Here is a 27,974-nt window from a genome sequence, read left to right as displayed (position 1 = left end):
CTTTATTTATTTTTTGAATATATATATTTTTTTATTTCAGAAAATGCTGCTTTTTTACACACACACCACCACAGGAATCGCCTACAACTCACCCCCACGTTATCGTTGGAGAAACCAGGTCGACGTACCGGGGCCCACGTGATCATCTGGTGAATTTCGTGGGTCCTACGCTTCTGACGCCCCCCACGTGTACGCCAGCCGGGTGTTGTATAAATTGGGTTCACATGCTCGTTATGTCGAGGTAATATAGAGTTTCATAAATCTCTGAGATTTAACGGTACACTGTTGATCAGTATTTTTTTCAGTGAGAAAAGATTAAATATATATATATATTTATACAGAATGTTAACAGTTTGATTCTCAGGACTGTTTTCAGTGTTGAACAGTGTGTTGAGAAGTTTTGTTTTTTTTTTTAAATTTCTTTGTGTGTGTTTTTTGGTTTTGGAGATCGATTTGGTGGTGTTGGAGCTGTTACTTGAGGTGAGTGTTTCAATGATTCGTTTTCAGTTTGTATTGTGTACATGTTTTTATTAGGAATTAAGATAAGAATGATGTAGTTTTAATTGAAGTAAATAGCAGTATATTAGCTACTGAATGTTGATTGTTTGATCTATGAGAGGTTGAGTTCGTAACTAAGGTTGATCGCTGGAATCACGCCTGAATGTTATGTTTAATTCAGGATAAGGATTTCATCGATATCTGCGTCTACAGTGCATATTCTTTGCGGGTAAAAACTGTTGTGTTGGAAGAAGAATTCATATGTAAAGACTTATAATCATAGATAGATTTACTTTGATTTGTTACTCCTGTTTTTAGGTTTGTTTGATGATAGCGTTCCTAGGTTGTATGACTAAACAAGCATCGATCCAATGATTTCCAGTTAAAGGAGAAATTGGTTTCAGTTTCATTGTTTTATCGTGTTTGTGATTTTATAAGCTTGTCTGGATTCTTGAATTTGTTTCATGATTGTACCCATTGTGTGCTGATGCGTACTTAATTTACCATTTTCGGGAAGCAATCTAGTTTTGAATATATAACTTTTAAATATTGCTTTATTGAAATATTATTTGTTGATTACTGATATTAGAGAGGAAAAGGGAGTTTTGTTTTCAGCTACACTTGAAGATACAGTGGCCAAGTACTGTTTCTTTTCTCTGTTGAGCTTTAAACCAAATATTCTCGGACTAATTACATTTTTCATGTAAGCTTTAGTCATATGCTAGACTAACTGAAGTTGTGAGTTGGTCATCCCAATATGTAAGCAATCAGCAAGTACCTGTGCACAATTTGTTGACTTCTTTACACAATTTACTGAAAGGGGGAGAATATTATGAGAATCTTACACCTGGCTGGTGCGGAAAATTCACTATAAAGGAAAGGATAGAAAGATATTAGAGTTAAGTTACTTTGATTTTGTTTTGGTTGCAAGAATTTGTCAAACATTTGTATGAATATTTTAGTTGATTGATTCACATGAAGAGTGGTGATTGAGATATTTTTCTTGAATATTCTGCAGGTTATTCAATCACTGATCATCATTTTGTCATGGAAAATCTTGGAAGGTGCGATCTACAAACCATTAATGATAAAAGAGAATCTAGTAGAAATTCTGAAAATTTATTGGTTTTACTCTTTTAGTGAATGCAATATCATTTCTTGGTAATATTTATCTGCAGTGTGTGCGAAAAAATCTTTTCAAATGGAGATGTCTATTCTGGTGATTTTAAGGGAATGCTTCCCCATGGAAAAGGTAATTATGCATGGTCAGATGGGACAGTTTATGAAGGTGACTGGGAGGAAGGGAAAATGACTGGCAAAGGCAAGATATTTTGGCCTTCACAGGTCACATATGAGGGTGATTTTTCTGGGGGTTACCTTCATGGTTTTGGAACTTTTATTGATTCCGATGGGTCCATATACAAAGGTTCTCTGAAGATGAACTCTCAACATGGTATTGGAAGGAAGGAATACCCAAATTCAGATGTTTATGATGGTTGTTGGAGAGAAGGAACACGTGAAGGCAGTGGTAGGTATGTGTGGAGTAATGGCAACATTTATATTGGAACCTGGAAAAACGGGAAAATGTCTGGTAGAGGGGTTATGAAGTGGTCCAATGGCGATCTTTTTGATGGATTTTGGTCAAATGGGTTAAGACATGGATCAGGTTTCTATAGATTTACTGATGGAAGTTATTATTTCGGAACATGGACCAAGGGGCTAAAGGATGGACCCGGAACATTCTATCCTGCTGTAAGTAAGCATTTAAGTGAGTCTAATCTTCAAGGACGTGAGGACAAGAAGAAGAAACAGCCATCCCGTAGTTCGTCAATGGACTCAGAAGAGTCGGTTATACCCAATGTAAAGCGTAGTTTATCAGAAAAAATTTCATCTAGCTTCCGAAGGGGCTCTAGACGATTCTCACATAAAACTACATCGTTAGATGATGACTGGGACAGCTCTAGTTCAGTTAGAGAAATGATGTCACGTGAGAGATCATGCGTCCTATCTCAAAGCTTTCGTGATGGGCAAAATGAGTTTCCAGATAATCAGACTGTAGCTTATGAGAGGGAATATATGCAAGGAGTCCTTATTAAAGAAAGGATTAGAAATATCTCCAAATTATCTCACAAAACTAAACAACAGTTGAAATTCGCGAAGGAAGTTAAAAGGAGCTCATGGGTGGACATTTTTGAAGGCCAGAGGAGCTATTATCTGAGGCTTAGTTTGCAATTAGGTATCAGGTATGCAAGATAAGGTTCTGTCTTTATTTATCTTCTTCAAAAGTCGAGCTTAAAACTAAATTTGATCTTGCAATGGTGGAATACCTTACTCAAGTATATCATGTGAAGTTGACAGGTATACTGTTGGCAAAATCACACCAGTTCCTATGCGTGAAGTCAGATCATCTGATTTTGGAGAACAAGCTAGAATAAGAATGAATTTCCCAAGAAAGGGTTCCAAGCTGACTCCTCCACACTGTTCTATTGACTTTTACTGGAAGGATTACTGCCCCATGGTCTTCAGGTATGTACACTTGATCTTGTGCATGGTGCATGTTCACAAGTTTTGACATTCCTCTTCTTATTATTCTGAATTTTTTCTGTTATGTTACCAGAAATGAGAATCTTTTCATACGTGGTGGTTTTAGTCTACCAAGAGCCTTTTTTGACTGTCTCTAATGTGGACAATACTGAAAGTTCTAATATTTTGTTGCATCAAAATTTAGTAATTGCCCTTTACAAATTTTTAGAGAAGAATTTCTATATTTTCTATGAAGGTTAAAGTTCTTGCAATTCTTTTCCACCAACTTGTAAGAGAAATATGTACTTCTCATTTCCATTCTTTATGACAGTGAATAAAAAGCTGCTTGCATGCCATGGTACAAGTAGAGAATCAATATTAACCATACATGTGGTCACACATTTGAAACATAGTCTTTGTCAGTTCACATGGAAAGAATGTTGGTTTAGACATTAGAGACTGAGATTAGAATCTGAGATGGGGATAAAAAGAATGCCATTGCAAAATGTTAGATATGTTTAGACAGATCAGCTTGGTTTCAAGAGTTTCTAAGTGCAAAATCGACAAATGTTGATGTATGTTTTTTGCAGAATATGTTTTCATACCAATAAGTCCTGATATTTTGGCAAGGAACTAGAGACACAACCTCTGTGCTTATTGAAATTTAGAACTGGATTACACGTATAACCTCAGTTAAGCTGTTAATCACTTCTCTGTCAATCTTATATCTATAAACATTCATAATAGTCAAAGAAGGAGGTCACAGTCTTAGTAAGCAAGAACATCTAACAATATATGAGCCACAGGGTCATTCAAGAAGAATCCTTGCCCTACATAAGAACTTAATGTACTATTAGATTGGTCAATTCAGGTAACAGCAGAATGATCTCCACATGTAAAACCACATGAAGTAGGGAAAGAAACAGCAGCTCATTCATTCCAGTAGCATTCAGAGGTGTTTTGCAGACACCTATGATGCCTTCTCTAATTTGTAATAGATCTACGTTTTCAAGAACCAAGCAGTCTTTCGATTTATTTGTCTGTTAATGCACCCAAGTAGTGTAACTTATACCATAGACAGGAAGTAGGCATGATTACTACTGCTGGTGAAGAACCTAATTTCTGCTTAATTTAGGTCTAAAATAGAAACTTTGAATTCCTTAAATTTAGACTTCCATTGAACAGTAGGATGTAACTGTAACTTGTGATGTTCTATTATTCATTTCTTCAATTCTTCTAAATCTATAACGAAGTGGGTATTTTCATATGATTGCCGCTCTTATCTTCTATCTCCATGCCCAGTCCCCCTCAAGCACCTAGGAAAACAAAAAAATAGTTATAGAAATGAAAGAAGAAACGAGAGTAGCAAACTATATTTTAGTTCTTTTTTATGGTATTCTCATCTATTTCTGTTCTTCTCCCCATCACTTTCTCTTCTGCATCCATAAGTGCACAAACAATTTGTTTGACTTGCTCAAGATCCTGTTTGCTATATGATGTCAAATATGTACATTTATACCAGCACCTTTAGTGGCAACTGCTTGAATGTCTGCACATCCATGCTCAACACAGGGATGTATGCAGTTTTTGAATTGTATACCTGTTTGTGGATTCATTTCAGGAATCTGAGAGAGTTGTTCAAGTTAAATGCTGCCGACTATATGATGTCCATCTGTGGTGATGATGGTCTGAGAGAGCTTTGTTCTCCAGGAAAAAGTGGAAGCCTCTTCTATCTTTCTCATGATGACAGATTTGTGATTAAGACACTGAAAAAATCTGAGTTGAAGGTTTGAAAAATGGGAATTCACTATGTGTGTGCATCATTGATATACAAAGAATCTTTTTATGTCGTTATAATGTATAGTTTTACTTCTTGCATTTGGTCTTCACTTTCACGTTTTCCTCACATTTTCCCTCAACATATGCACAACATGCACACACTAAGAGTGGCGCATGTCCCATTTAAGAATCAGTCGTGTAGACATATTGCAAGCATAGGGCTGGTGGTCTGAAGGGAGTAGAGATATCTTTTTTATGGAAGCAATTTAAGGATATATCTACTTGATATTGTTTATCCAATCATCAGCATTGGATATGCAATTCGGCATGAAGGGGTGGGGGTTAAAGCATCTTTTTGCTTAAGCATTTGGTGAAACCAGAGTATCTGTATGTTCTGTTAAATACCGTTTTTTATCTCCTAAACTTAGTGAATAAGAGGTGGTTAAAACTGATATTTGCATGTTTGATCAATCTCTAGGGTGTTCTGGAATATGATAAATTCCATCATGTCTATCAACAATCCACCGTATTCAGTATTCAGTTTGCTGTCTGTGAAGCAGTGTCACTGTATTCACTAAGAAATTTTGTTCTTGATTTTTGTAGGTGTTACTGAAGATGCTACCCAACTACTACAGTCATGTGAAAGCCCATGACAACACTCTTATAACTAAATTCTTTGGGGCACACAGGATTGCTTTGAGGCACGGGAAAAAGGTCCTCATCCATAAATCCAAGTTATTTTCTGGCTATTCGGTTCTACTTTTCTTTAGGATGCAATTTTATACCCTCTTCATGTAATGATATCTTATTTATCAGCAAAGAAAGAAGAAAGCTGCTTTTACTGAGAATATAGTTACTTTTATTTACAGGTCCGCTTTGTAGTCATGGGAAACATGTTCTGCACTGAATTACGCATACATCGTCGTTATGATTTGAAGGGTTCATCTCATGGGAGATTTACAAATAAGGATGAGATTGATGAAAGCACTACACTGAAAGATCTTGATTTGGCATATGAATTTCAAATGGACAGATCACTGCATGAGTCACTTTTTAGGTACCTTCCTTTCACAGCATACCCTGTACCAGTCAAGTTCACCAGTTCTCCATCATACATATATATAAACGGGCATAGATGAATAATTCCAAAAGATTTATACGTGAACTAGCTAAGAATTAGGTCATGGGATATCAAGATTTTTGCAGGCAAGTGGTCTGTAAGTCCTCAAAAAAACTTGTATTATAATGTACAAAGTCTAGATAGAGAGTGGAAAACACAAATTTTGTTGTAAACAAGAAAAGCTTGAAAAGTGGTAAAAGTTGTTTCAAGAAAGGAGGCCATGTTCCTTGGACTAGCATTAAGATAATACAAAGCTAATCATCAAAGTTTTAGGTCTATTATGATACAAGGAACTATGTTTTCCTCATGGAGAGTATTTAATTATTCCTCTCTTTCCCCAAATCTTAATGGGCTCGTCCAATCTTCATTAGTTGTTTAGTGTTAGCTTGGAGATGGATAAAAGAATCAAGGGAAGATGCTGCCTCATAGAGCATTTATAAATCTTATTGTCATACATCCACTAGTATGTTGCGTTTATTTCTGCAAACATCTGGATAGCTCAAGTCAAGACATGCTTGAGATTCTTTGTCCTTTATTACTATACAAAATTACAAATGGTGTGTTTGTGTTTCTAATATGAACATGACAAGTTTGTTTTGTGTTGTTTGCAGACAACTTGCACTAGACAGTGCCTTCTTGGAATCTCAACAAATCATAGATTATAGCCTTCTCCTAGGTTTGCATTTCAGTGCTCCTGAGCATCTAAAATCACTTCTGGAGCCTCCTGATTCGTTACATAAGGTCGAGAGCATTAGTGCTGCTGTTGATGGTGGGTGTTCACTTCCTAACCAGAAAATAATTTGTGATGATCATTGGTTTCTTTCAATTCTTAGTGTTGGTTTTGGCTTTACTATCTGTTCATTCTACTTCTTTCGAGTGTCAACAATAGACAAGCTGAATTGCACTGCCTAGAAAAAAATATTGGCCTTGATACACTCCTTTCTTAACCCTTTTGTAAGGTGATCAGAGATTGATAATTGGAAGTTCAGACCACTAGCTAGAGCATCAACTATCTTATTGTGCCATTGTCATGATGCAAACTGAAATGTGAATTTGCTGCTTTTCCTTTTTCTTCTGAATTCCTTTTTTGTCTCTTCCCGTCCACTCCTTGAGATTGTGCCTACCGTTCTTTTTTACTATTATTACATAATTTTCTTTTTCTTTTCTTCTCTTCTTCTTCCCTGTAACATCGTGGCTGTCTCTTTTCAGTTGCATTATTAATCATCACTGATTTTGAACAGGCTTTTTCATGAACTTTTTCTTTGGTTGACATGTCTTGATTCTTCACGGTGTGATCTCAGGTGACCTCTTGATTCGTCCAACGAATTTGCTCTTAGTAACCCATGAGCCTGGCCCTGTCAGCCCTACTCCAGGTCCACATATCCGAGGAAGTACATTGAAGGCATTCTCTATTGGTAACAAGGAAGCTGATCTTCTTCTCCCTGGTACTGGAAGGTAAATTCCGTTCCCGTAACCTTTCTGCCTTGACAAACTTAAGATTTTCCCCAGGACTGCTCAATAAAGAATGCCAAACCCTTTGTTGGCAATGCCAGCATTAGTCTCTAAATTCTACATAGAAAGCATCCGTATGATATTACTCAATTGCACACCAGCCACTTTGTCCTCCTTGATTTGTGACTAACATGATTATTTCTCTACCATCAAATATATAATAAGAAATGGATACTTCTATTTACATCCCTTTGAATACAATCAAATTACTGAATCACCTATATGAGGTATAAGTTTAATTATTCAAACAGTTTGTATGATGTCTGAAAAAATTGTCCATAGTTGTGGGCGAAATAGCGTAATTATCCATTTTGATATAAAGTGCTCTGTACTGAACTGCCTGCAATGTCTCCAGGTTAAGGGTGCAATTAGGAGTAAACATGCCAGCTCAGGCAAATCACAAACTTATGCAGGCAGAGACGGCCTCAACTGAAATCGAACTCTTTGAGGTATATGATGTCGTTCTCTACCTCGGCATAATTGATATACTACAGGAATACAACATGAAAAAGAAAATAGAGCACACATGTAAATCCATGAAGTTTGATCCTCAGTCGATATCTGTGGTGGAACCCAAGCTTTATTCGAAACGTTTCATTTCCTTCCTAGAAAAGATTTTTCCCCTCCAATGACCTTAGGGTCTTAATTCTCAGCCTGCCTTCCCTGTCGTTTCTTTGGTGATTATGTCATAAAAGTGAATAATCCTTCGTTCGTGTATAGCCATTGTTATGTATTCTTAGTCCTATTTGAGATTTCTTCAACAGTTAAGTTCTTGTTCTCACAATTGAAGATCAATCATTTTGATTCGGACTATGGTTCATTCAGAAAGAGAGAAGACTATGCTTTTGTGCTTTACAGTTTAGAATGGATGTTATATCTCATCAACTGTGTATGAATTCCTGAGATACATAAAATACATGTTGTTGGATCTATATATGAACAGCTTTAATATATAGAATTTGGATGAAGAAATTCCCCATATCTAATGATAAATATATGGGTACTCATTTTTTGGTACTACTTTTGAGTGTATATGTATGTAAATTTTTTATACAAATCAGGTTTGGCAAAATCGAATCAATCATTAAACAAGTGTGATATGCTTGTTATGTAATTGATGACTTTTTTTAGTTGTACACTAATCACACAATAAGTGCAATACATTTATCATATAATTGATTTAGATTCAATCAAATTCGGTTTCGATTAGAATTTTCCATGTATGCACATAGAATATATCAATGGATTCGATAAACACATGTATACATGTGGGTATGATGAATGCAACAACACATTGTATTTTCATGGAGATTGATCATTGTTGAATTCAACTTCAAGAACCAGTTTCAGAAAATATTAGTAGAAATAAATATATATGTTTTGGATAAACAAGAGACCTTATTTTTACATTAGGATAATATATCATATTGAGCCCCTTATGGTTTAGGAGTTTAATTTGTAGAAAGTTTCTAGATTTTTTTAGAATTACATTGCACCTCTTGTGACCATACTTAGCATTTGCAATTTTAGTTTTATAATTTAGAGAGGCTGGTATTTTTCATCTTGCACGAATAAATTTTTGTAATTAAGTCTTGTTATATTAAAATTTTTGACAATTTTAGTCATTTTTCTGCCAACTTCGTCAAAAAATTACATGTATAAATGCACATGAATCAATCAAAATGCAATTTTTGTCCTTTAACTTAGAGACGTTGCATTTTTTATCATGTAAGAATTGATTTACAAAACCAAAATTTCAATTTAATTAGATTATATATAAATTACAAATAATTTTTAATTGAATTAGTAAAAATAAATAAATTTTAAAATTACATAACTAAATTGTAAAATAAGTTTTCACTCGATAATTTTCCTTTCATAGTGTTAAAATATGATGGCAACAAGATGCTTATGTTTATGAACTCTCTCTCTCTCTCTCTTCTCTCTCTCTCTTCTCTCTCTCTCTGCCCCATATATAAGAAATAGACAAAGTCTTTACAAAAACCAAGAAGTGAAAAGAAGGCCAACTCCACCCCATTAAATCTGAAATTTGGGTCAACTTCAAAGGCTATACTGACATCAACCAAAACATGATATGGTATCTATAATGTGCATACCATTTTTTATCCTTTGTAGGTATTTTAGTCCCAAAATTGTCTAGATTTAAGGCCACTTATATCCCCAGTTCCCCATTTTGTAATATTACATCCAATTCAACTACCTAAATAACCCTTTTATACATTACCTAATAATTCAATTTCTTTTTGTTAATATTGCGTTTACTGATCTCAACCCACCAATTCTTTATAAGATTTTTGTTTAAGAGATCTCGTTTTCGAAATTTGGATGTGTGCATGTATTGAATGTGTTAATATATATATAAAAAGAAAATACATGCACATATAATATTAAATAATTAAAATATGTGATTCATTATATATATATATATATGTACTAGGATGAATTATGCTTAATCTCCTTTCAAAATGCGAAATTGCACTATTTTCAAACAAATTTCAAAGTTACACTTACATCCCTTTTTGAAATTTACTGTTTATACGTAACCCTTTTCCGATAGGGTTTAGACGAAAAATACCGAAATTAGCAAAAAACTACAAAAACTTTTAAGTTTACTCCTCATTTAATATTTTCATGTAATAATTTTGTACTTATAAGATATTTTTTTTTTTTGTAGTAATGTCTACTTCACTCCACATATATATTACATTTGTTCCTTTATAAGTACAAAATTATATATGAAATTGTCAAATAAGGGGCGAAAATTAAAATTTATGTATTTTTTTTTATTAGCATCAGTACTTTCCGTCCAAAGCTTAACAGAATGGTGCTAAGTATAAAGAAAGAATTTTTGAAGAGAATATAAGTGTAATTTTAAATTTTTTTTAAGAATAAGTATAATTTCATATTTTAAAAGAGGGTCCAAGCAGGGGCAGAGCCAAACCCCATCAAGCCCTAGCAGCCGACAGGGCTTGGTTCCGGCTTGAGTCTATATTAGCCTATTAAGTCCTAAATTTAAATTTATATTGTCTATTAAAATAATTTTTTTCGACATCTCATTTTTAGCCTCTATCTACTGGTTAGAACCACATAATTTCCACTAAATCAAGAAGAAAAATTTGTTATTTTGTGATTTTCTCAACACCATATTATATTTCTCACCAAAATTCGTCTTGCTTATAAATTTTAATCCATCCTCGCTATCGGAATAATAATTTGTAAGAATTAATTGCGCTATATTATTGTATTTATTTAATTTGTAATGATGATTATAAAAATTTAATTTTTTTCTGAATTAAATATTTTTTATTTACCACCTAATTAATTAAATAGGACTAAACCAAATTTCTAGTTTTGCCAAGGGTCCAAGTGTAATTAATACTAGTAGAGAAGATAAATTGAGAGTGAGCAACTCAAGAGAAACTATAGCTTGTCTCTACCAAATTAAACACAAATAATCATGTGAAGTGAGTATATATATATATATAGAGAGAGAGAGAGAGAGATGAAGAGAGAATGATTGCTTAATAATGAAGCCTAAAAGTGAAAGAAAGAATTAAATTGATGATGAAAATAAAACCATAAATCAAACAAGAGAGTAGGGATATCTCTGCAGCTTATAGATATACACACGCAACACCCTCTCTCTCTCTCTCTCTCTCTATATATATATATATATATATATATTGCAGAAACAAGAAAAAAAAAAAACCCACGAAATTACACAAAAAGTTCATCATCATTAATTATCATCATGTCCCTCTTCATCAACTTCTTCAACTGTTTGAGAAATTAATAAATGGGTTCCACAGATATAACCTTTTCTAGGGTTAATTCAAAATCACCATGCAAGAACAACCACCCAAGTTAATTACAAACCCTAATTTGAAAAGATAAATCAAGAAAGAGACATCATGTATGTATATATATATATATATGTGTGTGTGTGTGTGTGTGTGTGGGTGGCGATGAGGACGAAAGCGTGCAGTTTGAGAGGAATGAAGCCTGGTCCGATGCCTTCACGGCGAGCAGAGATGTAGCGAGTGAGTGCGTCGAGCCAGACAACATCCCCCACAAATTAACCCTTCTCATCTTCTTCTCATACTAATTCAACAAAAAAGATCAACGGAGGGGAAGGGAGAAGAACTCCTCATTCATTCCCACATTACATACATATATATATAATCTATGTAGGTATAGGTAGCTAGGGCAAGCTGTGACGACTTGTTGATTTATATAGGAAGGAAGGAGGGGTGGGGGGGTTGGGTAGGTGGGTGGGTGGTGTTAATCAAGAGGAAAAAAACATTTCACTTGATGACAATTCTTGGAGCCTTTTAGGGTTCTTCTCTATTCTAGGTAGCTACTACTCCAATTTGAATTTAGGGTTTCATTCATGTGTCATAACATCAATCCATCTTTTCATTTTATAATACTAGCTGTCGTACTGGGCCGTTCCTAATAAATAATCTTTCAAATTTTAAAATATTATAAATAAAAAAATATATATATAAATCAACAAATTACGTTTAAAAAGAAAGAAAGAAAAGAAAATTAAAATATTATCGACAAAACAAAGGAGTTAATGTAGTGGTATCAAAAATGACGTGGAGTCACTTTTGTGGGGAAAAAAAAAGAGTAATTATAATTAATTTTTAAAGTTATCTAATTAGGGTTATAATTGTCATATTTAAAGATTAGTGCGGCGGTGTCATCAATCGCAGTTTGTAAGTATAATGGATCTTTTTCTTATATTAACTAGTTGTTGCGACACGTTGTTCATGGGTGTATATAATAAATAATCTTTCATAAATTTAAATTTATTATAAATAAGAAAAATATAATAAACCAATACATTACATTAAAGAGAAAAAAAAAACTAATTATAGTCTATGTAAAATTTTAAACAATTGAATAAGTTATTTATCTTATCAGTTGAAAGTCATTTTTAATTTCACAAAAGTTGGTGCACTTGTGTCATTAATCGCTCTAAGTAGCATGGAATCATTCATTATGGATGTGCAGTTTCGAACAGGTTTGTCCAAACCCAAGACTTGATCTTACACTTAATAGGTTGGATCCGGTCTGAAATTTTGAAATATTAATATATTGTTGAAATATTATTTTTTTTATATAATTATATTTATATACATTAAAATGATTTAATAATTATTTTAACTTATAAAAATATTAACTTTATGTACTCTATGTAAGTATAATGAAATATACACATATTATTTTTTCTTATATATATAAATATACTATATAAGCATATATTAAAAATATGATCGTGAAATCAACAATGGAGTGTGATCGAATGAGAAGTTGATAATCATACCATCTTATTTAAGATTTCTTATGTTCGAATACTAAAGGGATTTTAGCCGTAAGCAGTAAAAAATTTAAATACAAAAAGAATAAATCAAGCAAAATACTGTCTGTGTTATATTTATTTTCATATTATCATAAATAAAAATAACAAAAATATCAATCAGAACATAGCGTTAAACTCGTAAAATGTACAAAATGAGATTTGTACCAAGATTCCAAACATTGACATTTGTAGTACCAAAATTTGGAAAAATTCAATATGTGACTTATGATTTCAAATTTAAGAAATTATTATTTGTCAATGTATTCCCCAAGAATTCAAAATGAGAGGGGGGGGGGGGTGTCATAAAGGGCGTGTTTGGCCTTTATGAAAGAAAAGAACGCCCGTGAAAAATTGGCACAAGTAAGGGCCCACCCGATAACAGTACCCGGTAATGTCAGCGCCACCGGAGGACCCGGAATACAAGAACCCATTTACCCGAATAACGAGAACTGCCCGCTGATTCCCCTCCCACTCTCTTCTTCGCGTCTCAATCCGAAATACATGATTCAAAAATTCCGAGAAACAGGGATGTTCATATCACGCGCTGTTGCGCGGGTGAAACTCTGAGTTCACACAACAATTACAGTGTGTCAGCGAAAAGTGGTCAAAGCCAACTGGGATTGGTCCCAGGCTGATGAAATCAACGCTTCAGAATCATCTGATAGAATTGGACGGTAGAGATGAGCAGAGGAGTAAATGCGGGTGTAGTACAAACACCAACGACTCCATCGCATTGTGGGACCCAGATTTATGAAAAGATCCAGACAAGACAACCTCGATAGGCGTGAAGCGTGTCAGCAGTGGGCCCACTTCCTTGTAATCATGTGGTAATGATGAAGGTGTCCTGTTAACCATATGCATGGGATGGGATGCTCATAACCTTGAAAAAGGAGGGGAAATAAATAATAAATAAATTTCAAATAACTCTTTTAAATTTTGCTATAGTGATAAATATTTTTTTAAATATAATATTTTTATAGTAAATTATTATGACAAAATATTTATCAGAATATTTTAATTTTAAAAAATGAACATGTATTTATAATTATGACAAATATTAAGTAAGCTCGTTGTAATTCACTAAAAAAAAAATTATCCCATATTCAAATTTTAGGTTTAATTTTAAAAGCCCATGTGAATTTAATTAATTATAACAAATAAAATTTTAATATATGTTCTATCTTAAAATCTTCAAGTTGAATCGATCCCAATGTCATTATATGTATAAGATTGATTTGGCTAAGTTTATAAGCTTATCAAAATAAATTTTAAGATGTTTCTGAGCTTATAAGCTTTTAAAAATTATTTGGTAGAATAATTTTAAAAAGCTTATAAGGTCATAAAATAAGATATTTTGAATTTTTACAATACTTTTTTAAAAAGTAATTTCATCCAATTTTTTTTTAAAAAAAGTTCTTATGAGCTCTTTAATCTTAATATTCAATAAACAAAAACACCCTCATAATTTTTTTAGTGTGTCACTTTTGTCCTACATATAATTGACGTTGTTCAAATTATTTTTGTATATAATTTTAAATTTTAATAGTTTGATGACTTTTATTATTATTATTATAGTATGAAAACTAATTATTATAACATGTTATAAGATCTGACATCTTAATCGTTCAAATACTTTAAGAGATTAGTTTGAAAAAAAAATTAAATATATTTAAGCTCTTATAAGATGTTTTAAATAAGCTTAGAAACACCCTCATAATCTGATGGATTTTATTTGATTAATTAAAAGACTGTTCAGCTAAATTTATTCGAAATATTTTATAAGTCCATACATCTCATAAGTGGTTTCAAAATTTAGCAATGTTGAATTTTTTTTATAAATAAGCTCTTAAAGTGTTTGGATAAATAAGATGTTGTGGTGTTTGACATGATAAACTCTTTATATTGTAATAATGACTAAAAAACCACTAAACTATATAATAATCATATTACAAATATTTCTACTTAGATATATATATATATATATATATCAACTATATGAAATAAAATACGAGGGTATTTTGGTCTCTTAAGATGTTAAATTTAAATAAGTTAACAAATCTATTTTCAAAAAACAAAAGAGTTGAGCTTTATTTTTTTAAAGATATTATAAGATCCTAAACAAGTTATTTTCAGATCTTATAAACATTTTAGAAAAAAAAAAGGAATACCAAACGATTTAATAAAACTTATAAGATTATAGCCAAAAACACTCTAAAACACATTCAAATTCATTAAATTAATAATTAGATTAACTATAAAAACATAATTTTAAAAATTTAATTCAAACTTCAAAAAAAATTGAATAGTAATATATATTTTGTTTGAGGAAAATTTTTAGAGTCAGCTGAACAAAAGGAAAAGGATTGGGGCAGCCTTGATTTCATGTATTGACTATGGGGGCTTTATCTGCTCGTTTCTACAATTTGATGACTATGGACATTTTTGCCAATTTCTTTACAGTTGCATCTGGATTCAAACATATGAAACCTCAAATCCTTAATAACATTCATTTGTTTGATTAATTCATCCTGAAAGTTTTGATTTGGTCCCAGTACATATGTAGACAATTGACACATATCCCGTTATCTAGAAAGTATGTGTCAAATATCCATATACCTAATACACAAAACACCGGATGCATCATGTATGTATTTAACCCTGTCACTCTCCACCGCCTTCCCGTATACTACCAGCTGATGTTTCAACCTATCCACTACCCACCTCTCTCTAGTCTCTACCACCATTAGCAATAAAATCTTCATTTCCAGCAATGCCACTTCCAAAACGGCAACGTATCTAACGATCCACGATGTTAGGTCATGAGAAGGGTAATGCTACATGGTCAATATGAGCCTCAGACCTGACCCAGCGACATGCCTGGTTGCCACAAGGGTCTGATATAGGTAGATACCACAAGCCGATACTTGATATTTTGCGGGTATAGGCCTACTACCTATCCATTGACATGCCTAAATTATGATGACAATCACATTTAGCATCACATTTTGAAACAAGTCTATCACATCCTGAATATTTTTTCTGGTATTACTACAAACAAGGACATCAATGCATAACAAAAGAAATTGTAAAAGAAAGACAGGAATTGGTAATCTATTTATTGTTCATACCAAGGGAAAATGACAACTTAGGCCGGGATTTATTCTTGCCCAACAGCTTCATCTGGTTTGCTCGTTCTTCTTCCTCTTGCTGCTTTTTCCTTCTCAAAGTCTCTTCTTTCTGTCTTTGAAGCTCCTCCAATTCCCTGTAACGTTCCTCCTCTTGTCTTTCCTGCTCTAAAGCTTCTTCTCTTTGAGCTTCGTTCAACTTCCACCTATTCTCTTCCAGACGTCTTTCAAGCTCTTCTTTCCCCCTCTGTGCTTGTTCTTGTACAACTCTCTGAGTCAAATAATGCTCATCATAAATAAAAGCCAAGGACTGAATGGAAGCAAACACAAAAAGGCACCCAGATGTCTTCAAGCCCTCAAATTCTGTTACTACATAAATTTGGATATCTTGATGAGTATAGTTATACCCATTAGATTAAGCAACTATTACAATCAGCAAAACTTAACCATATATTACATAAGATGAACATGAAATATGTTATCAAACGTTTTCAAATTTTGAAAATCAGCTAATTAACAAAGGAAGGAGACTGACACAAAGCTGTTTGGGTTCAGTTGGGACTGGGCGATGGGCTATGGGGACAGCAAGATAGTGAGGGTACACAGTCAACCTGCTTGTATGCTGCAGACAAGTGTTGCTTTTCTTTTATTATCAAAGGTTGGGCATAAAATCTGGAGAAGTGGATGTATATATGTGTTGATGAATCATAGACACGCCTGTCAATCTAAGTATTCGCAGTGTCTCCAGAACAGGCAGCTAGGCATGAGACACTTTTCAATCAACCATTTGGAATGCATAAAACTGCGAAGCGCTACACAACCTTCAAAGTAAAACCATCGGCCCCAGCTGGAAAATTTTCTGACAAAGAATTGGCGCAATTGCTAGAAAAATCATAATGTATCAATTGTGCTTTACCTGTCACAGCTTTTAACCATGTGAAACTCTTTACAAAAGTTCTAGTTGACCAATTAAAGGCATGACAAATAACCATATTCAAATTATACGCAAATTTCAACCCTTCCTAAAAAAAGTTTAAGTCCAAGAAGAAGAGGAAATAAGAGAGTTACACTATATATTTGCAACAAAGCTTTCCAAGCAGTAGTATGAAAACCCACTTTCCAAGCATAAAGCTTCCTCCAACCAGATAAACATGAAACAATTACCTAGAAAATAACATTTTTGCAGGAAAAATAATATCCACTTCAACATATATCATTTTTATTAATCTCTAGCAGTCATAAACAGCACCTACCATCTGCTCCCCACCACTCTCCCCATCCCCCCAGCCTCCCAACAAAGAACTACCCCACCAAGGGGAAAAAAATTCACATGGCCACTACTACTAGTGATCAAAAGGATTTCTTATCCCCACTCAAACTGGAGGAGAGTAAGCTAAATTGTGTATCAGCTTGCATTTAGATTGCTGAGAAGACTCTATAATGAGTAAACCACACCCAGCTCGAAAACAGATACTTGCCTCTTTCCACATAGCTTCTATAAGAGCAGCTTCCTTCTCTTTTTCAAGTTGAGCAGCAACTTCAGCAACAACTTTCTTCCTACCTTCCCGCAGACGCTTGTCTATTTCAAGCTTGGTCTCCTCAGAGTTCAAGCCCTCTTGAACTTTCTTCCGAATTGCCTCTGCTACTCTCCTTGCAGTTTCTTCTTCTATTAATTTTAATTCTGCCTCCTGTTGACGCCTGGAAAACATTAGAAATGTCAGAATAGTGATCGATGCAATAAGGGAGTAGTTTAGAGGAGATCAAACGTGCTCTGAAGCAAAATGGTATTTTTATCTCTCAAAGCATATAACATAAGGCAAGACTTACCAACAATTGACCTTTGATTTTTTTCGCAATTCAAAATTATAGTGAATGACAAACTAACCTCCAAGTCGAAAAAGGCACTATAACAATTATGCTTATGCTTTTCAAGCATACCTCTAACCGATTCCAGATCCAAAATATTTCAGTTTCAAATCTGGTGAACAGTAGATTAAGGAGGCACCCAAATGGATCATCAAAATAAACAATACCAGAAACTCCTCCAAATAATCCTGTGGAGAAGAATGTCAAGTAAAACGTAGCAGTTTTAATGTAAACTAATCAAATACTTCAGCACTTCCATTATAGTAGACTACAATAAAGCAAACTGCATTCCTGCCAAGATAATAAGAATGTCCTTTTCCCTACAGATTTACACAATGACACCATCAAACTCCAATAATTGTTACTTTGAAATATAGTCAAGAAGTGTGGAAAACACATGATAAGGTCACAGAGTGTCCTTTTACAGAGACAGAAAAAATATAAAGGATACATGGTACAAGTAAAAAAGTCAACTTTGAGAATGTGCATTTCATCATTTGGGAAGGTTACATGATCCCCCTCTTTTGATCAGTGCCATCAAAAGCTATTTCAAAGTTAGACCACAGGCCCACCTACTGTCCCTAGGATTCCCATAATTTAAACTCCTGTTGTGACATGTATGAGTTGAAAAGGGAAAGAAAACCCTAGGTGAATCCTTTTGAAGTTAACTATATTCATATATGTTAAATGCACAGACAGATAGACAAATATTCATATAAGGTCATCCCACATATGCCAGGATTCAACTGTTCATATGGAACTGATGAATAAGGTAACATAACCCTAATTTCCCATTTCTGGTGCAAAGAGAATGAACCATCAGATGAATAGGTAATCAACAACTTCCCAGAAACACTCGTGTCATAACTAGCCACAACATATTCTCTAAGCGACCACAAACAAAAAATATACCTCAGATAAATATGGCATGAAATGTTTTTAGATTTCTTATGGCATCTAGGGTCAAAAAAGATTTTGGAATTCCATTCAGGTCTACTGATGACAGAAAATTTTAACTATCAACCAATGAACAAGCACACAAGACCTGTAACAAAAACATTAAAAGAAGAATTGTCTAGATGATAGTTATACCTTTTCTTTTCCTCTTCTTCTTTTCTTAATTTATCGCTGGCATCTTTCGTCTCTTTCGTATCAGCACTTACGTAGGGAGACGCACTTGAGGGAGATGACGAGGTACTTCTTTTTCTTTGTCTTTTGTTCCGCTTTGATGTTGGAGAGCAACTCCCATGATGCCTTAAAATAGGGGAGCGGCTTCTGCGGTGCCGAGAGGATAATGAACGACTTCGTCTTCTGTAGAATATAATAAATCAGCTGAGCTTCAAAGCAAATATTGGTCCCCACAATGTCACAATCTAGCTCGTCTAAACCCACCATCTATACCGAAAGATGTATAGTTACCTCATATATTGCAAAGAATAAACTGTGTGCTCCACCTTTATCATAACAAATCGCTAATATGACAACCGAGCACTGAAATGACACCCATCGGCAAAATCACCTGCTGACTTCCCCATCAAAGGAAGCCATTGTTTCTTTACTTAGTTTCTCAAACAACAATGATGGATAGACTATCCCCTCAAATTATGTTTTAAAGATCCTATGTTTGAAGTTGCATTGTAAGGAAAAAAAATCCCAGCATCAAGATACATTCCAACTGTAATTTACAATTTAGCAGCTTTTTATCAAATTGACGAAACAATAGGTAAGGCTTGAAGAAGGCATGATATCATCAACTCAACAACCAGAAGCATGTAGTATATCAAGGTGCTGACGGAAAGCGAAACTCTCAGCAACATTGCACTAGGAACACCAAAGTTACAGATTCCATAAGCATCTGCTAAAACATCTAAAACAAATACATAAGATGAGTAATTGTTGCACAGAATATTTAAAACAGATAAGGCCATGAGCATCCATCAAAATAATCTACAGTTAAATAAAGCAACAAAACTACTTCCTCCTAGAGCAAAGGGTATACTATTCAAGAATGTCTGGTTCCCAAAACTAGATTACTAATGGACTCTGATCACACAAAACCAACTGCTTGGAATACTTTACCTGGTACTGAACAACAAAGTGTCCCAGTCCCAAATAGCGATACACCCTTATAGTTTACCACCTAAACCGGCGTCTCTGTAACCACAGGATCACTAGAGACTCCAAATTTTTTAAATTATATTTGTTAAGCAAAGATGAATAAGGTGAGTCTTCATCTGACTAAAGCTCCAGCAGTCATGGGAGAAGAATACACATGCATTTTACATAATGTACAAGCGGGTATAAGTAAAAAGGTATCACCTGCTATAAGAATAAGGGGATCGACTCCTATCTCTCCGGCTCCGGCGACGATTCCTCACCGGAACCGGTGATGGTGAGTGCCTTCTCCTGTACGACGGAGACCGAGATACTTCCGAATCTCTACCCATCACAGATTACCTATCCAAATTCTCGAAACACAAAATTGACACCGTCACCAGTACATCCAGCCGCGTCGAATTTTACAAGCAAAATCAGACTCACAACTGTACCAGCAAATCACAACTTCGCACTAATCACTACACTCAGGTTAAGTCTAGCTAATTAAACTAAAACGAACAACGTATGATCAATGATATGTGAGCGAGAGAAGATATATGCAATTTCCTGGGAAAAAGAAAAGCCCTATGGCGATGGCCAATTTAAGGTCACTGTAAGCGTTCCATGAGAAGGAGAGGAGTGAAGGAGAATACCAATTGAATTGCTTTATATGGGCCTAAAAGTTGTTGGGCGACCAGTTCACGTATTGGGCCTTCGTCTCATTCAAACCCTTTTTATATGTTTGCAAGAGTTTAACTACGACTTCCACATCATAACTCTAGGCTTTGTTTGGTTTTATGTTTTCGTTTTTTCAAAATAAGATAAAATACACTTAATATTTATTTTTGTATTTCTACATTTTATCTGTGTATTTTTTTATTTTTCAACTTTCTATATATACACACTTATATATAATATAAAAGAGATATAATTTGACAATAAACAGTGATTTTTGTTTCCAAAAAATACAACATTAAATATACAATATTTATATATAACAAAGATATGATTTGATAATGAAAGTAATTTTTGTCTCCCAAATCTCAACATCAAACTTACACCACTTATTTTAAAATATTTTAAATTACCTCAAAACACAAATTCAAACATATCATCGATTTTCAACACACACTTATTTATCTCTATTTTTCTCTCTCTATCTCCAAAACACAAAACAAAACACTCAAACTACAAATCCAAACACTATATTAGAGTTTCAGCCATCACTGAGGATTTGCCTGCGCAATACTCTGAAACTACAGTCTCGCTACTGCACGAGCAGGCTCTGAACATCATCGTCGTTTCCTACCCAAACGGAACCGTCTAACTCTTATACATCTTGAAAGTATTCCAAACACACCAAGGATCTCGCCATACAAATAGTTTTGCAAATCTCCAAGGATAAAGCACTCTGTTTCACGCATTTCTCTCATGCTAGTGCGCACGGTGGCGCCTAATCGTCGCCTTTATATCTCCTTGCCCAAACGTTTTCGGAATAACTTCATACTTACCGGATAACATCCCCACATATCAAGGAAGTTCCCATTAGAACAATATTGCAATCCCCAATCGGTAAGAGTCTCTGCTCGGAGGCCGTTTGCGCACCTGTGTGCCGGTCGACATCCCCTAACCGTCTGCACGTCCTCCACAGGTCACTGCCGGCCGTCTTGCCCAAGGAACGACGGTGAAATAAATTGACGCTATCAATTTATTGCATAAGATAAATTGAGGAGAGCATTTTTATTTTATATTTTTAATTTTTTAAATTATTTAAATTAAATTACTTTATATTAAAAACTATAAACGACTTCCTACCAATGTATGCAACTTATTTGTAAGTTATAAATGGGGATAATTGTAACGTCCTTCGATGAGGTTTAATGTAATTATATGTAAAATTTATATGATTTGAAAAATTACATCTAGTATCTCTAATATTTATTTTCATTTAATAGATATAACATTTCGTTAGTCAAAATTCACCCAATTTATTAATATTAACAAAAAATTTAAATAAAAATTCATATTTACCTCCAATTGATTTATTACTACTTATTGCTAATATCAGCAAATTCGATAAATTTTAATTAACGAATGATCTATTTGTTAACACGAAAACAAACGTTCAAAATACTAGTTACAATTCTTCAAACCATAATAGTCTATATAAATTTACACAAAACCTCATGAGAGGATAGTGTAATTACCCCGAATAAGTATTAAATTGCTTGCCCAAGCACTCCAACTTCACTTTATTTTTTTTTATTTTTTTTACAATTTTTTTTATAATTTATTTCCAGCATAAAATAAAAACTATTGCAAGCATCCCTATATTTTGGTGGTATGCTAAACTCATAAGAAAATGTTAAATTATAACCACCTCCCCTGAAATTTGGCATAATTACAAACACATTCTCGTTGTTTGAAAAATTGTAAATACCTCCTGATTCTAACTTTCGACTAACAACAAGCCCATTCCGTTAGGTTTTCATCTATTTTTTGTGATGAACTGACTAAAATGCCCTTTTGGATTATAAATTATAATTTGATACATATTTTGTAAATTTTTAAAATATTTTTATGAACTAATATTCCCTTTAAATTATTTATTTTGCCCACCCTCAAAATTTTTTTATATTTTTAAAAATTCAGCAAGGGTAAAATAGTAATGTCTATTTCAACGTTTAAGGACTAGATAATTATTTTTTATTTGAGAAAAATATTTATAATTTTGCAAATAATAAAGCACATTCATAATCAAATCTCAATGAAGGTAATTGTGATTTTTCCTAAAGAAAATGATGTAATTTGTAGAGAGAAGTTATTAATATTATGTAGATGATGTCTTGATGGTCATGGTTAAAACACATTAGGATGAAATTTGAAATCCTCCTTCGCTCGCTTACACACCCCAATTATAGAAGAATAGATATGCTTTCCTTCCCCACCTATTTTATGCAGTCCATTCGAAGAAGGGAAACAGGTACTGAACCCCCACAAAGACAAACTCATCACCAAGCGGGGATGATGACAATCGGTTAGTAGATAAAGAAACTGGTTGTCATGATAGAACAATGGTAGATTACATGTTTTCCTGAATTTTAATATAATTATAAATCTCTTTACCTCTTCAATTTTGACTACCATCTAACAATTAATCTAATTTATTAATCTCTGTTAGATTTTCATATATTTTTTATGATAAACTAACTAATAGATTCAGACACAACAGGGTATTCTTAATTATGTAAACCTCAAGGGAACTTCTTGTAATTTACCCTAAAAACAATGAAGCAACAAAATTCTTTCAAGTGTAAATTCTGCATATAGCCCTTTCTCACAACCCTTTACAGGAAAGTTCTCAAGATAGCCACTAAGACGCGCCGGAGCATACAAGTACCAAACTGCTTAAAAACATGGGGAAATCATAGCACACGACACAAGCAGCTTTCATAGTCCAGCCACTTCAAACAATGGAGCGATTATTAAGGGCGGATACCAACCAAAACTACATTTGAAACATAAAATAACTCGGGGACTCGATCCAGGTAATGAAATAAAAGAATCCAGAAACGTTACGAAGATACAGCAGCAGTAGATACAAGTAAGGTGACACATCAAGTTGGCAGATATCAGCACACGAGACTAATGCAATTCCTCAGAGAGCTTTCAGACTTATAGGAAGGCGTCCTTCTCAAGCAAGGTTAGAACCTCGTTTTGGTTATTTAGTTTGGCAACATCGATGGGTGTTTTCTCATCCAAGTTCTGGAGAGTACTGCAAATATAATAGAGCATAGGATGAAATGATGAAGGATAATGAGAAGAGCAGGAAACAATTTGCAATATGCTGTAGGGCTTACACAGCAGCACCATTCTTCAACAGAAGCTCGACGCAGTCCTTCCTGCCATAACCAGCAGCATAGTGGAGAGGAGTGTTCTTGTTCTTATCTAAACCATCCACCTTAGCTCCAGCCTCTAGAAGAACTTGGGCACACTTAACCTGGAAAGAGACCAAGTGTTTGATCAGCTTTCAGGTAAGGAGCTAAAAAGAAACAGCAAGCATCTATTTGCAGAAATTAAAGGAAATGAAATAGCAACGGGGGGGGGGGGGGGGTAATCAGCATCAGGCCATCTGAAATTCTACGGTAATTTTGGAACTTTAAGAGAAGCCAATAATAGCTCGGAGGCTGAGTACCAAATCCGAAGTAAAAGAATAAAAAGGTCATAATAAAAGCTCATTTCATCAGATTTATGATACCTCGCCATATCCGCAAGCAAAATGCAACGCGGTCCTTCCTTCAGAATCTTCTTCGTCCTTATCGGCACCATCAGCTAGAGCACCCTTCAGCCCCTAGTTGTTCACAAAAGCAAGTCAAGCATTAAGTACAACTTCAAGATTCCCTGCAATTCTACAGGCAAAAGTAAAGTAAAATGATAAAGCTGTTCGATAACTGGAGATACTTTCCAGAATAATTTCGGCAAATTGTAACATTTGGAAAGCCGAAAGTGCCAAGTGGAAACCAGGAAAAGTTTTTAAACATCCGAAGAATATATTTAAAAATATACACTAATTTCTCAATGCAGTATCCCTTTGAGAAATACCTCCACATCACCAATACTAGCAGTGTGGTGAACAATAGATTCCTCATCATTTACTTCCTCTGTTCCATCTTCACCAGCAACATCACCAGCGGATGCAGCAGTGTCCCCAACAGCAAAGCCCATCGCTTCGCCCAACTTTTGGAGAACCTCCTTATCATTCCAGTACCTGATCACGAATACATTTTTAGGATGGAAAAATCACAAGTATTGAATAATGAAAATCAAAAGTAATGAGCGTTCACCGGTGAAAGCTATTCAACAAGGATTAGCACTACACCAGTGACCAATAAGAAATACGCAAGAAATGCTGGTCAAGGATCATATACTATGATTAACATGAATAAATAAAAAGTTAGCAGAAAAATCACTAATGATCTTTTTAGAAAATTTAAAAAAGACCGGTTAATAAAACATCTACTATTCTAATGCTCAATGAATTCCTAATAGCAGACTTGTGCCTAGGATTTGAAATATCTAATGTACAAATTCTGAAAGATTCACTCATATAATACTTGTAAAAATATAGAGCAGAACATACATTTCTGGTGAGGAGAAACCGAGATATGATTTCATGCCAAGTGGCTCTTCAAAATGCAACCATCAAAACAGTTAACTGTTAACTCAGTGTAAAAAGATATTCTATTCTAAAATGGTCCTATTGGAAGTTTCTTAATCAAGTCAAATAAGTATCCACACATTTCTTGAATTTGATATTTATCTACTATCTAAAGGCATTGAGAAAAATTTAGCACTTCACTTGTCAATATTACATGCTTAAATGAGCTTCAAATCCTTGTATGGCTCACCACTTCTTATTTCAGCTTAGACGAGTCTGCTACTATCACACATTTTATTTCCCATAAACTATGAGAAGTCACTGATCATATACCAAATTAAAAATCTCACGGAGAAAAAAGAAATTGGGGGGGGAGGGGACCTCATCATAGCAGCAGGACCACCATTCTCAATCTCTTCCAAGATAGGCTTCAAGGATGGATCTTCTTTGATACGTGACATTCGTTCTTCAAGCTGTTCTTTATTAGTTGGGTTTGTCAAACTCTCAAGCATGCCAGACATGGATGGATCCTGCAAAGCAATGAGGTTGATACACTTGCTAATTGCAACTGTAACTAAAAGGATAGGTTACCAGAACATCAGGAATGTCAAACAAATTTACCTGCATCAATGCATTACCAAGTCTCTCAGCCATGGTCATAAATTGTGGATTTTGCATGACTTGTTGCATCGTTGAATAATATTGTTGCGTATCAAAGTTGGGGATACCATCTTCAACTGGAGCACCTTGAAAGGTTTTCTGAAGCTGCTCTGCCATCTGATTAAATGCAGGATCCTTTGCTATCTGTTCAGCTAATTCCATAATGCTTGGGTCCTGCAGACACATAGAATAGATTTTAGGAAAAAAATAATCACAGTATTAGATTGACAGTGTTAGTTCAACAAACTGAAACTGTATCATTATGCCATAAACAATGACATCTTAGAAATAAAGGTTCCATGTTGTATATTTTATGCAATATGTTCATGTATCACTGTTCATAACCCCGAAAAAAAAAAATATATATATATATATATAAATTCCATCGCTTTTTCAATTCATGCAAAACCGAGTAGAAACCATTTTTCATTCATAAGATGAAAAAAAATCTTTTCATAAAAAAAAAAATTGTTTAAAACTTCCACTTAATGAGTGAGAAGAACTGATCTTAGAGAAAACAGTAAGAAACTAACTTATAAGTTGAAGAACTCTTTTGTCACCTAATATTAATGCAAAAGCTCTGTGTGAGAGCAAATGAAGCTTTCTGACTCAGTTTGTTCTTTGGAATTCCTACCTAGAAAGCTGACTTGCACAACATGGTATGAGTTCACCAACCAAAGACAAACTTCTCCGTCTATGAGTGGCGCAAGGAAAAAGAGGGGAAGTATACATACGTTGAGTAGACCTGTCATAGCTGAGAAGTCAAACGGATTTGGCATTCCGGCAACTGAAGCAGGGGTTGCTGTTCTCTGTCCGGATGGAGTCCCTGCAGAAGCTGACTCAACAGGAGTTTTGCTCCCAGCCGCATCAGACTTGTTTCCTGAACAGAAGAAAATGAGAATTGGCAATAGTTAAATAGCCTAACATCGTTCCAGAGGCGACAAATGAAAACCTATTCGATGTTCAAGTTTGTGTCAATTAAACAGGCAACGCATAAAAAAAAAGAGTTCACATGCAGTTAATTCCTGAAAAAGAGAATTTCTTAGAATTTATTTTTATTCAAACAAGAAAAACGAAATATACAAGGAAAAAGACAAGGATAAAAGGCATATTTCAGACAAATCTTTATCTGGAATCTCATCAGAGACATTTCAAGAAACAGAGGAATCATTGTTCTTTGAAATATGGAGTGTGTCCTAAATCTGAAATTTCCTATACCGATAGACACTAATTTCTTTAGAAAAAACAAGAGATATTATACTTGAAGATCATCGTCAACAGAACGCCACCATCAAAAGTATCATATCATACATGGTAAAATGAACAGAATAAATGTTCCACAACTTAAACCTCCAAAGCAGCGTAAAACCGCTCAATCACAATTTTCACAGATGAACCTATCTTAAAACACATTCACCATCTTCATAAATCAGTGCAATAAAAAATTATTCGCATGTGCATAAACGTAAAATCTCAGATAAGATAGTCTCACCATCTGCACTGGCCGGAGGAGTTTTTACTGCCTGAAAAACCACCAAAAAAGATAAAAGTAAAATAACTACATCAGCTGCAAATCAATATTCACTTCAAAATTTCATGAAACCGAACATTAACTAACTCCTACAAATCAAAACTCTAAAAACACCAACAAAAGCAAGCAGTGAAAATGAAAATCGAAGTCAACAAAGTCCAAACAAACGATCTATTTCCACTAACAATTCTGACGCCGAATCAAGTTCAACAAGGATTTCGTAACAGTACCTCAGACATAGTTACCTCAGATCCTTCTCGGTTGCAGAGAGAATGAGGAGGATTTGCGGAGAACAAGCAAACAAAGAGGTAAAAGGAGAATGCGGGGGTTAGTTAGTGATACGGGCGACAGCACAGGTGGATTGCGATTTACCAGAAACAGTGGGCCAACTCAATCCTAATCGCTAACAGGAACGAAAGGCGCAGATTTCATTTCCAGCTGCTTGGAGTCTGTAATTTGGGCTCAATTTGGGCTTTCAACCATTGCTTGGATTTGGGCTTGACACTGCACACAGCCCAACTTTTTAATTTTTAATTTTCATCTATTTGAAGAGAAAAAAATATTTTTTACTTTATGTATTTTTATTATTTTCTCAACTCAACCATTATATAGCGGGTTAATTACACTTATACCCTTTTTAAAAATACGATATTAATTTTTTATAAAATATTTTAAAATTATGCTTACATAAAATTTTCATTTTATCCCTCGTTTAA

The 27,974-nt window shown here is 34.3% G+C and overlaps 3 protein-coding genes across 8 annotated transcripts; 1 reads left to right on the top strand and 2 right to left on the bottom strand.

The window, feature by feature from the left end:
• Window positions 1-88: 88 nt before the first annotated feature.
• On the top strand, window positions 89-8,238 carry LOC105172560 (phosphatidylinositol 4-phosphate 5-kinase 8). 3 transcript variants are annotated; one of them, XM_088886082.1, is made up of 11 exons: window positions 250-480; window positions 1,319-1,397; window positions 1,517-1,562; window positions 1,677-2,741; window positions 2,857-3,024; window positions 4,643-4,808; window positions 5,404-5,514; window positions 5,670-5,857; window positions 6,532-6,689; window positions 7,222-7,375; window positions 7,788-8,238. In XM_088886082.1, exons 3-11 carry the CDS (start codon window positions 1,546-1,548, stop codon window positions 8,062-8,064), a joined length of 2,304 nt encoding a protein of 767 aa, XP_088742208.1. In that variant the 5' UTR covers window positions 250-480; window positions 1,319-1,397; window positions 1,517-1,545; the 3' UTR covers window positions 8,065-8,238. The 3 variants fall into 3 exon arrangements, with proteins under 3 accessions (XP_020552710.1, XP_088742208.1, XP_011092347.1); XM_020697051.2 differs by lacking the exons at window positions 250-480; window positions 1,319-1,397 and adding an exon at window positions 89-241; XM_011094045.3 differs by lacking the exon at window positions 1,319-1,397.
• A 7,076-nt stretch (window positions 8,239-15,314) lies between these two features.
• On the bottom strand, window positions 15,315-20,599 carry LOC105172561 (uncharacterized). Of its 4 annotated transcripts, XM_088885998.1 has the most exons (6): window positions 20,132-20,272; window positions 19,232-19,679; window positions 18,905-19,123; window positions 17,421-17,644; window positions 15,950-16,213; window positions 15,315-15,774 (listed from the first exon to the last, which is right to left on the bottom strand). In XM_088885998.1, exons 2-6 carry the CDS (start codon window positions 19,273-19,275, stop codon window positions 15,656-15,658), a joined length of 870 nt encoding a protein of 289 aa, XP_088742124.1. In that variant the 5' UTR covers window positions 19,276-19,679; window positions 20,132-20,272; the 3' UTR covers window positions 15,315-15,655. The 4 variants fall into 4 exon arrangements, 3 of the variants coding, with proteins under 3 accessions (XP_088742124.1, XP_088742123.1, XP_088742125.1); XM_088885997.1 differs by lacking the exon at window positions 19,232-19,679 and having other exon boundaries at window positions 20,132-20,567; XM_088885999.1 differs by lacking the exon at window positions 19,232-19,679 and having other exon boundaries at window positions 15,652-15,790; window positions 20,132-20,567.
• Window positions 20,600-23,211: 2,612 nt separating this feature from the next.
• LOC105172562 (ankyrin repeat domain-containing protein 2B) lies at window positions 23,212-27,627 on the bottom strand. The gene is made up of 9 exons (XM_011094052.3): window positions 27,489-27,627; window positions 27,220-27,250; window positions 26,462-26,607; window positions 25,689-25,901; window positions 25,449-25,597; window positions 24,512-24,677; window positions 24,168-24,260; window positions 23,770-23,909; window positions 23,212-23,684 (listed from the first exon to the last, which is right to left on the bottom strand). Exons 1-9 carry the CDS (start codon window positions 27,495-27,497, stop codon window positions 23,585-23,587), a joined length of 1,047 nt encoding a protein of 348 aa, XP_011092354.1. The 5' UTR covers window positions 27,498-27,627; the 3' UTR covers window positions 23,212-23,584.
• Between the last annotated feature and the right edge of the window lie 347 nt (window positions 27,628-27,974).

Source organism: Sesamum indicum, linkage group LG10, assembly GCF_026168435.1.
Source record: "Sesamum indicum cultivar Baizhima isolate 11 linkage group LG10, ASM2616843v1, whole genome shotgun sequence".
In the NCBI taxonomy this organism is placed as follows: domain Eukaryota; kingdom Viridiplantae; phylum Streptophyta; class Magnoliopsida; order Lamiales; family Pedaliaceae; genus Sesamum; species Sesamum indicum.
This window is presented reverse-complemented; position numbering and strand designations above follow the sequence as displayed.